The 10,835-nt window shown below is 40.7% G+C and overlaps 1 protein-coding gene across 1 annotated transcript in view; it reads right to left on the bottom strand.

Annotated features, from left to right (window-relative positions):
- Nucleotides 1–359: 359 nt before the first annotated feature.
- LOC107695350 (tumor suppressor p53-binding protein 1-like) overlaps nt 360–10,835 on the bottom strand; it is a 22,597-nt gene continuing 12,121 nt past the window's right edge. Inside the window, exons 17-28 of the mRNA XM_016495224.1 lie at nt 7,773–8,064; nt 6,821–6,880; nt 6,486–6,635; nt 5,538–5,758; nt 4,230–4,618; nt 3,963–4,154; nt 3,470–3,652; nt 2,784–2,972; nt 1,995–2,086; nt 1,690–1,886; nt 772–908; nt 360–652 (exon numbers count right to left, since the gene is read on the bottom strand). Coding sequence (XP_016350710.1) covers nt 468–652; nt 772–908; nt 1,690–1,886; nt 1,995–2,086; nt 2,784–2,972; nt 3,470–3,652; nt 3,963–4,154; nt 4,230–4,618; nt 5,538–5,758; nt 6,486–6,635; nt 6,821–6,880; nt 7,773–8,064 — 2,287 coding nt within the window. The 3' untranslated portion in view covers nt 360–467. The remainder of the gene's footprint in view (nt 653–771; nt 909–1,689; nt 1,887–1,994; nt 2,087–2,783; nt 2,973–3,469; nt 3,653–3,962; nt 4,155–4,229; nt 4,619–5,537; nt 5,759–6,485; nt 6,636–6,820; nt 6,881–7,772; nt 8,065–10,835) is intronic.

Genomic DNA, 10,835 nt, shown 5'->3' with positions numbered 1-10,835 from the left:
AACTCTTTGGTCATTTTTGAGCGAGATGCTAACGGTCTAATCAGATTCAATGATCTATGCTAAGCTACAGCTAGAAGTGCTACCGCCAGACCCCGAGATCGGCTGAATGAATTCGAAAACGGTAAAACTCAACGGTTTAACTCTAGGGGAGTTAGAAAATGAGCCTTGTTTCAAAAATAGTGGCGTGTTCCTTTAAATTATTGTAAGATGGGACTCTTGTCATTGTCACAGTTTGTGTCCTGCTTTTTCTGCAATCTTATGCCGTTTTAAAAAAGTAAAACTATTCCATGAACGTGAATACTTAAAATTTGTAAATACCATATGCTTTGTAATCTCGGTTATGAAATAAAACAGACAAGTGAAACAATAATGATTTTATTTCATAAAAACTATGTACAGTAAAATGCATGCACTAAAACACAGAGGACATTTAAAATACATGTGAGAAGACACCAGAGGACGACAGTTCACGTAGACGGGTTGTGACAGAATTCAGAGTCGCTGTCATAGCTGAGGCACTTTCCACAGATCAAGCTCTGAATCAGCCACTCCAGAGAGACAACAGGCATGTCCGGGGCCACACGTCGTTTCAGTTCCTCAGACGGACATGCAGATGATGTCACTGCCAGGTCAAACTTCATGTTTGGAATGTCTGTCAAAAATTTACATCACACTATTGAATATGGTTTTCTAATCCCTTTGTCACAAGTTATTTGTGCATCTTTAAAGCTCTATACATTTTTCCATTGAACTAAGTGTACTATTACCCACCAGAAAGGTCTTCGTTTTCTTTATGGTGATGAACTTTTGCTGCACCACCCATGGAAAGCAAAGAGGTCCACAAATCAACACGATCTTCTGATATGAGCACCACCTTCAGAGCTTTAAAAGGGTTAGAGCGAGGATGCCTGAGGACAGAGCAAGAAAAATGTATTCACAAAAAGACAATTCAGGCTTTTTTAGGTTTTGTTCAGACAGGCAGCAAAAATATGCTTTGTTGTTGTTGTATTCAAAGTCTGAACAGCAGTCCAAACAATTCCATATAGAATAATAATAATGCAGTTTTTATAATTGGTATCTCACACTAAAAGTGCTACAGTACAATCTAAAAGTAAACAAGTACTTAAATAAAAATAAAAAGTAAATATAATAATATAAGTTGAGTTTTTAACGATTTGTTGAAACAACTTAAGAGTTGGGGCATTTCTGATAGCAGTTTTTAAATCTACAGGAAGAAGGATTCAAATGTAATTAAATTCAGATTTTTGGAAATACAATTTGGTCTAAACATTCATTCCCCATTATTTGAGACATGACTTCAGTCAAACTGTTTACAGCAGTGTATGAATGCACTTATTTACACTCGTGTGACATTCAATATTTAATGGTGACAGCATTCAAAAATCATAAATGTGGATGAATGTATAAAATACATTATTGAATTGATTCGGTTCTGAAAATGTCCAGTTTTCAGTACTCTCTCCACTATCACAGTCACTCTCTCAAGCTTCTTGGCATCATGCAGCGGCTGAACTCGTTACTATGGCAACTCGTGTAGATACACTGGTTGTTTACCACGAAACAATGGATTGTTTGCCAACAGTCAGTCCTAAAGGCTGGATTTGAAAAACTATTTTAATTAATATTACATGAGAAAATAAGTCATATCCAAAAAAGACAAGCTCTTACCACTCCACGATGTGTCCCTCTGGCCCCAGACCAGCAGGAAGTAGGTAGTTCCTATAGTTGACCAGCTTCTTCTCCTGGCAGCAGTCCCGCACCCATATCTGAGACACGCAGGGAACTCCACCTGCCACACACAGCAGGTACTTCCTGGTCCGACAGTGCTGGTCGGCAATCAGCAAGCTCTGATAGGCTGCTTTACACTGACGATGCAGAAAACACACTTAAAACATGCGTACACAGCAAAAAAAAAAAAGGATGCTGTGCAGCTCTTGCAGGACAGAGAGGAGTGGTGCTGAATACGAGTTCACCTGTTCTTCATTGAAGTCAAGCAGGATCATTCCTCCTCCCGCCTCCAGCTGTCTCACTGTATAGTGTTTGTTGTATGGCGCTCTCTCATACTCTAACAAGAGAGAAAGAAGAGAGAACAAGTGTTTTAGGAATCATGTTACGTACAAACACACACTTCCAAGTCTTATACTCTCCAAGGCTACAATTATTTATACTTTTTATTAAAAAAAAAAGGACAAATATTGCAAAATATTATTACAATTTGAAATAACTGTCCTGCATTTAAATACATTTTAAAATGTAATTTATTCCTGTGATGGCAACATCATTACTCCAGTCTTCAGTGTCACATGATTCTTCAGAAATCATTCTAATCTGCTGATTTGGTGCTCAAGAAACATTTCTTAATTCTTATAATTAATGTTAAAAACAGTTGCTTAATATTTTTGTGGAAACATACATTTTTTTCAGGATTCTTGATGAATAGAAAATTCAAAAGAACAGCATATATTTGAAAACCTTTATAAATGTCTTTACTGTCACTTTTGATCAATTTAATTTAGCCAGGATACAAGCATTAATTTCTTTCGAAAGTTAGTGTAAAAATGTAGAACAAATCGCGTTAGAAATCAAGCCATTTTTTCAACATTCCACAAACCATACTAAACACCAATTTTGCTGCCTTAACATCATTGCTTCATATGTTGTATGATGCTTACCTTTATATCACAAGCAAAGCACAGAGCCTTAAAAACAAAGCACACTCAACACCAATCACACATGCAGTCTTCATTTGTTCTAACCCTCACCTTCATCCTCATCACTTGGCTGGTGGTTGGAGTCTCTGTCGGTTTCAGAGGATGCCGTCAGCATGAAGACAAACCCCATAAAGAGAGAAGAGTTTTCTGGCAGAGGTCCATGTGTTGCCACCAGGTCATTAGGGTCAGGGGGCAGGTCTGCTCCGCTCCCAGATGTGTTACAAGCAGCAATACGCTGTCCTGTTCAAATGAAACAAATGATAATAAGTATGGCATGGTTGGGTAACAAAGAGGCCATAAAGTAAAATGAACTGTGAGGAATTAAACAGGCACCACTCCCATATAACCCTGTTGAGTGCTCACCCACACAAAAGGAAAAGCATGTTATGCCACATACCAGTTGCGGTTTAGAGCTGGAGATCTGCACTCCATTTAGTTGTATCAAAAGCAGTAAATATTCACAACTTCAGGTGGTTTATCAGATGTTTTTACATTGTAAAATCTGACAGTTACATACAACACTGGAAACATGGGGGAGAAAAGCACTACGGTTTGTCATTCATACGTCTGAGTTCATTTTAAAATACATTTACAGATAAATGTAAAACAATGTCATAGCCACTAAAATGAATAAAATGTTGTTAAAAACCCAGAACAATAAAAGACCAAATTAGTCAATAAAATGCTTTGGTCCATATTGTTGAATTAATAAAGTCTGTCTGCAAGGGGCACCGTACCCACTCTGGCCCCTCCCCCCCTGCGTCCTCTCTTTGCAGGAGTCCTTTCTTCCTCTGTGCCGCTGATGAGTTTTCGTTTCCCAGAAGGCCCAGGGTTTCTCGGGCTGTTGCTGGAGCTGCGGGTAGGGGTCCCTGCTCCACTGGAGTTGCCTCTGCATCTCCGCTTTCCTTCTACCAGGTTATCTGAGGACAAAATAACACTGTGACGCTAACAAAAAAGTAGTGCAGTTTCAACTTGTGTGACAAAGACATTTAGTAGTAGGCATACCAAGAGGTCAAAGTTTGGCTTGGATGAGTAAACGCCTGCTGGTAGATACTTTACACCATTTAGTCAAAAAGCACAGGGCATTCAAAAGTATATTTCACATATTCTGAAGAATTATAAGAACTAGAAGAACTATAATCTGAAGAACTATGTTTGTTTCCATAGTTAGCCTGAAACCAGAACTTGTTTCCACTTTCACAGGTTTGAACAGGCCAGTTGAAGACTCACTAAGGCTGATATCAGAGGCCATGGTTTGGGGTGTAGATGGTTCATAGGGTCCCAGTCCATACTGCTCCCTCAGGCAGCTGCCTTGCTCCGTGCTGAGAATCACAGACGTTCTGCTGTACCAATTACTCTGACCATCTTTCTCCACACAGTAAAGGAACTCAGAGCCTTGAGTCTTATGACCCTTCACCACACCTGAACAGCAGAGACAGAATCAAGATAGTTTCAGACAGGTAATGGTTCTGTAGTGTTTTGTTTGTTCCTGCTTACCTATATTAAAGTACTCCTGCTCAGTCAAGGCGGTAACTTCCGTCTCTACAGGAATGGGGTCACAGAGCAAGATGTCTTTTCCTTGTACTTCACACTCCTGGTTGTCATCGAATAGAAGGCGGAAACGGTTCTCTCCCAGGTCTCGAGTGATAGTCCCAGAATAGAAATACGAGTTGGATGACCACTTGGCCAGCACACGCAACCCAACAAAACTGCTGGACCCAGCGCTGTTATCCGGGGAGGTGGTGTTGAGAGAGTCAGAGTGGCCTGTAGCACTGGGCTCTACTGGGCTGCCCGGTGCTTGGACATGCCTTTGGACAAAGTGCTCCTCTTCTGAGGATGATGCTCCCTGGCCATGGGCACCACCTCTCTGTCCTGTCCTGCCACCTCTGAGAGTCAGTATTAGCAGGTGATGGAGAGAGAATAATAATAAAAAAAAGCAACACAATGAGCATCACAACAAACAGAGAGCTTATCCATGATCCACAAAGGAAAGCTGAGTTAATACTAATGTCTAAGACATTTTTGGGGAAAAAAGGAACAAGAGTCATGCAAGATGATTAAAAACAGTGGTTTCATGAAGTGGCTATAAATTAGTGCCTAATTGAGGGTACAAACAGCGTCTTGGACCCTGCCAGCCTATCCAGGAGCACCTCACCTGGACAGCGGGCCGCGGGAAGGAGGCCTTCCTCGCTGGGCACGGCCACGGGGGCTCAGTTGGGTGGTGACCTGAGACCCCCGTGCATCCGTCACCTCTGACCCCACCACCACAGTGTGAGTCCTCGGCTGCTGCCGTCCCCCCCACCTGGGGTTCAAACACACACAAGGAGAGGATGCGCTCAGCTGAAACGCCCTCGACCAAATGTGTATGGGAGCAGCAGCCATGAGAAGATACTAAAATCATAACCGTGTCTAATAACGAGAAGGTGAGAACATGCTTGAAGGAAACGCACTGACAATAACATGCAAACAAGACATTCTATGCAACAGGGCCTTACTTCCCTACAAGCGTGACCATTTCCGAGACTCGTGTGTTAACTGCAGAGTGTTAGTAATGGAAACAGAGACAAGATGACTTCTCACCGGCCAGACTTGGCACCTCGACTGGGGGGCATTAGGAAATCTGGCATTCTGATTGGGCCCAGGCCCCCACTGCTTGTCCCACTGGAGCTGCGGTGTGATGGGGCCTTCAAGGAGAGTGAACTGACATCAGCCAGGTCTCCTGATGTCATGGAGCTTCCTGTACGGGATGGGGAGATGTCATTGTCTACGACGCAGCGATCCACCACGGGTTCCTCTGAATCCCGCCGGCCAGACTTGGCCCCTCGGCTGGGGGGCATTAGAAAATCTGGCATTCTGATGGGACCCAGGCCCGTGCTGCTTGTCCCACTGGAGCTGTGGTGTGATGGGGCCTTCGAGGAGAGTGAACTGACATCAGCCAGGTCTCCTGATGTCATGGAGCTTCCTCTACGGGATGGGGAGATGTCATTGTCTACGACGCAGCGATCCACCACGGGTTCCTCTGAATCCTTGGAGAAAAGATACAGCAGAGGTTTGTTTATCGGCTTAATCCATCCTTAAGACCTTTGTCAATGTTTCTGACCTGTCTTGAAATAATCATAAGACTGAGACTGGAAACCAAATATTGAGTAATATTTTCCTCATTAAAAATATTTACCCATAACGATATAAACAGCACTTCTAAAATACTTTTAAAATCATGTCCCCTCAAATAAAATGAAGATTTGTCATATCAGTAGCTTACTAAATGGAGTATTTAAGTAAAATGTGAATTCCTGAAAAGAATGTAAAAAAATATATCATTGTAAATAGCCTATAAATGTAAAGGATAACCTCCAACTTGTCTTAAATCCCAAATATTTCATGAAATCATTGGGATGTTGAGCCAAAGGCTGTCATTTTCTTCATGAGGGGAAAAAAAATAGGCATTCTAGAAAATATTTGAGAATATCTGAATTTTTCATGAATTGCACTCAGGAACATTCTTGCAATTTATCTTATAAAATTTCGTGAATCTGGTCGAGTTATGTGAACCTGGCACCTGGTTGCCTCATGGGGGCTGTCATGTTGAGATGACATCACCAGCCAAATACTACCTAACGTCCCAATTATTAGACACTTTTGGTCACGGGATTAAATTATTCATGCCTGAATCAAAACTATTGTCACAAGATGTCATTATAACTAGAGCAACATGAACAAAAATTATGGAGTTGCCAAGGCAACACTTCTTACATGGGTAACTTTGCGGTCAACCTCTCTGCCATCGTCATAGTAGACATCTGTAATGATCCGAGTGACTGTTGTTCGGACTTCCTGGATGGTGCGAACATGTCTGCGCAATGATGGGCCTGGATAGGTTCTGGTTGGTGTGCTTGGTTCTCCCTTTAAAAGTAAGATAATACTTGAGGATACATCTAAAAAGTTACAGCCCTTTATACATATAATAACACTAAATAATAATGGATTTCTTGAAATCTATGACATTGTGCAGAACTGTTCTCTTCATTTTTGTAATGCCTGACATATTTACAAAAAAGTCATTATAAACATTTATTGAAATCTTTTACCCTTCCAGACAGGTTGTACGGTCCAGACTGGTCAAAACTTGTCTGCTGAGACACAGCTCTCTGTCAAACCAAAAGAGACAAAGTGAAAAAAAATTTAACATATGGCACGTTAAAGGGACCGTTCACCCAAAAATTAAAATTTGCTGTTAATTTACTCACCCTCAGGCCATCCAAGATGTGGGTGGCTTTTTTCCGCAGTAGAACAGCAAAGAAGATTTTTAGTTGAAACCGTTGTCCTTGGTGATCCATAAAATGCAAGTCAGCAGCTGCCGGTTTTTGAGATTAAAAAAAATAAATATATGTAAAAAAAAAAGACCAAATCAAAACCCGTGGCTCCTGACGGTCTAACGAAGCGAAACGCATTCTCACACTTGAGCTGATGATGATGTTTGTTTATGAGAACCCACGGACGTAATTTGACTTTTTTAAAAACTTGTTCCAGCATCCGGAATAAGCACAGGTAAGTAAAATTCACCATTCTGATGAATAATAAAACACGCGTCCTCTATATCTCTCGTAAATTAACTGCGTCAGCTCAAGTGTGAGCGCATCCATTGTCATGCGACAGAAAGGTTGCACTCTAGACAGTCACTTGCCAAGGCTGTGGATTAAAGATAATACTGTTGTAAGTAGTGTTCAGTTTCTTGTACAGACCGATTGTTTCGCTTCATTAGACCTCAATATATCGCCAGGAGCCACGGGTATTGATTTGGTCTTGTTTTGGTCTTGTTTTTATGTTTCTTTTTTAATCTCAAAAACCGTCAGCCGCTGACTTGCATTTTATGGATCACCAAGGACAACAGTTTCAACTAAAAACCTTCTTTACTGTTCTACTGAAGAATAAAAGTCACCCACATCTTGGATGGCCTGAGGGTGAGTAAATTAACAGCAAATTTTCATTTTTGGATGAACTATCCCTGTTAAGCACGCTTTTATCGTTAAATGTTCTTACTTTGCTGGGCGGGCTGGTGGTCGAGCTGATATCCACACTAGTTTGCTGTGACACGGCTCTCTGTCGGACAGGTGTTCGAGGCTTGTCAGAAGTGCTGAGAACCTCTTGTTCTCTGGCAGGGGAGGACAGACCACTGACCAGAGGTTCAGAGTTTGCTTCCATACTAGCAGTATGCAGAGATACAGCTTCAGGGTCTCGGCCTGAGGCTCTGCTGGGCGCTGTCTCTTTTGGGCAGTTGGGAGACAGTCCTGAGTCATTAGTGTTGGGGGGACTGAACAGCTGGCTTGCTTGCCTGTTGGAGAAGTGGAGAGACAATCACGTAGAGGCAGAAGTACATTTGTTTAGTCTAGTGCATGACCTTACTTAATAACTTTAATGTTTCACTTAGTGATAAACAAAAACAATATATTGACATGTGAAGCCACTTGCACACAAAAATAGGGCTGCAGGATTTGAAGACAAAAATCTAATGGCGTTTGCTATGGTTGTTTACAGGGGTTGCACAATTTGGCCAACATTTTTTAGATTAAATAATAATAATAATGTTGTTTGTTGTTGTTGTTAGTTATTATTGTTACTAAATAAAAATGAAACAAATATTAATATTGCCACTGTAATATTTCACTGTAAAATAAAAAAAGTTGTGTATGTAAGAAAAATATTCACTGATTTTACAGTACAACTGTAAAATTACAATATTAATATTTATGACTGTTTTAATTTCTTCCTTTTTAAATGTTAAACACCGTCTGCACGATAGCCTCATGGGCAGTGCACCAACATATAGCGCCATCGTGCTTCAGGTGTCCTGAGTTCGAGACCTGGCTCGTGGACCTTTCCTGATCCTGACCCCCCTCTCTCTCTCCCACTTTGCTTGCTATCAAAAACCTTTCAAAATTAAAGGCATCAATGGCAAAAAAAAAAACAAAAAGAAAACTTTACAAATTTGAGGAGGTGGTTTGTTTCACGTTAGGAGCAAAGCAAACTCAGAGATGAGTTTGTGCAGGGCAGCATTTACTGTGAACCGAGACCCTGAAGACACGAGATAAGTTACTTCTCTGTGAGTGAGCTGCTGCAGGAAAGATACGTGATCCAAGCTGCCCAAATCACGAGAATGCTTTATTTTAAACTTCAAGCTAATGCATTAGCGCAATGTTTAACACGGCTTATCCTGTCTTGGCACTTTGACAGATGCATGTGCTGTTTAATGTGTGAGATATATTTCTTCAGCGCATAATCTGCATTTTACGATTTTCTGTAAATGTTACATATTCACGCAAGTGTTTCTATTTTGCATGAAGGCAAAAGAGGGGAAAAATTTATATTCAGTGCAATAATATTAATTTTGCTGATATATCTGTTACTGGACGTTAAATTTAGGTTTAAAAGTCAACATATAAGTCAAGTATTTTATGATAGTAACCGTAAAGGGATAACAGAGTGTGATTGAATATAAATGTAAGACGTTTCTTACATTTACAGAATAAAGAAATGACAATAACAGGTTACTGTGTTCAAAGTGAATGTGTGTGTTCGTGCAGAACATTCCTCTTATCTGTTAACACAGATTTTGTGTTTTTCTTTACTATCTTCATCATTATTCTTTCCATTTTTAATATAGGGAATTAAACTGTCCTTTGATGTGTGTGTTCGTGCAGAACATTCCTCTTATCTGTTAACACAGAGTTTGTGTTTTTCTTTACTATCTTCATCATTATTCTTTCCATTTTTAATATAGGGAATTAAACTGTCCTTTTTCCATTTGTCCATTTAAACTGTGTTTTATAACTCTTTTACACAATGTATAGCATAGAGATATATTCACCATACAGTATGTTTTCATAGCATTCAGTTGGCACATTTGTTTGAAGAACAGCATTGTGCAGGATGTGGGATAGTGTGTTTTGTTTGTCAACTAAAAAAAAGAGGCTTTTTATCCGATTAATCGAAAAAATTATCAGCCAACTAATCGATTATCAAAATAATCGTTAGTTGCAGCACTAAATAGCGGTTCACTTCTGCAATTTGGTGCGATTGCGTTCATAGCAGCAGCAAACTGTACCGGAGTTCACTTGAACCGTACCCCAGCCCAGACCACCCCTTTTAAGCGGACTCGGGTATGGTTCGCGGGTGCGCACCAGAGTTCGGAAGACAGCGTTCACATCATCCAAACGCACCAAAAGTGCTAGTGTGAAAGCACCCTAAGATCACCAGGAGAACACCTTGAGCAACCCAGGCCAAAGACAAAGACCAAAACAAAACCAAAAACATCCCAACCTTGAGCTGTGGAAATGGGTCATGCTCCATTGTACGGCTCTCTACAGCCCTGACCAGGCAGGAGAGGCACTATCAAACCTACTTTAGGTTTCTAAAGATATCCAACACCAAGGGAACGCTATTTATAACCTCAGCAAAAAATTATTCAAGGTCAGTTGTGCCCAATATTATTCTTATGGAGTCTAGTAACTTGGGACAGGGCTTTATGCTTACACTGTTTAATAGCACTCACGCCCCTCCAAAAGCAGCACTGATCACCTTATGAACATCTGAAAACAATTATATTTTGATTACACTTTCACTAACAACAGCAAATTCAGGGCTTGACAATAAGGACTACCCGATGGCCCGGGGCCAGCGTGAAAGACGTTCGAGACAGTAGATGGATTACAGTAGACGGATTTGTCACTTGTCCGATCGGGCCACTGCAGCGTCGTCACGACTTATCATTTGCATGTGTTTTTAAGACTTATTAATTTAAAAATTCAAGCGATTAAAAAGCATTTGGGCGCGAAAGACAACTACATTCAGTACTCGCGCACTGTGTTCTGTGACTGAACGGGCAAATACATACAAAAAAAAGTATGTCAAAATACCCGCCCTGGCAAGTAATTTTGTAGCTTTAACAATGATTAATCTATATTGAATTTATACACTGGAGTATGTTACAGATGCACCGATCCACCGGACATTTTTTGTTTTATTTGAGACTATCTTCTGTTCCGTGCTTGCACACAAACTGCACTGCAATCATTTTCCCAATGGCCATTTGTGTGGAAATATTAC

This window comes from Sinocyclocheilus anshuiensis, unplaced genomic scaffold, assembly GCF_001515605.1.
Source record: "Sinocyclocheilus anshuiensis isolate Anshui unplaced genomic scaffold, SAMN03320099.WGS_v1.1 scaffold282, whole genome shotgun sequence".
NCBI lineage: Eukaryota > Metazoa > Chordata > Actinopteri > Cypriniformes > Cyprinidae > Sinocyclocheilus > Sinocyclocheilus anshuiensis.
Note: the sequence above shows the minus strand (reverse complement) of the source record. Positions and strands in the feature narration are given on the sequence as shown.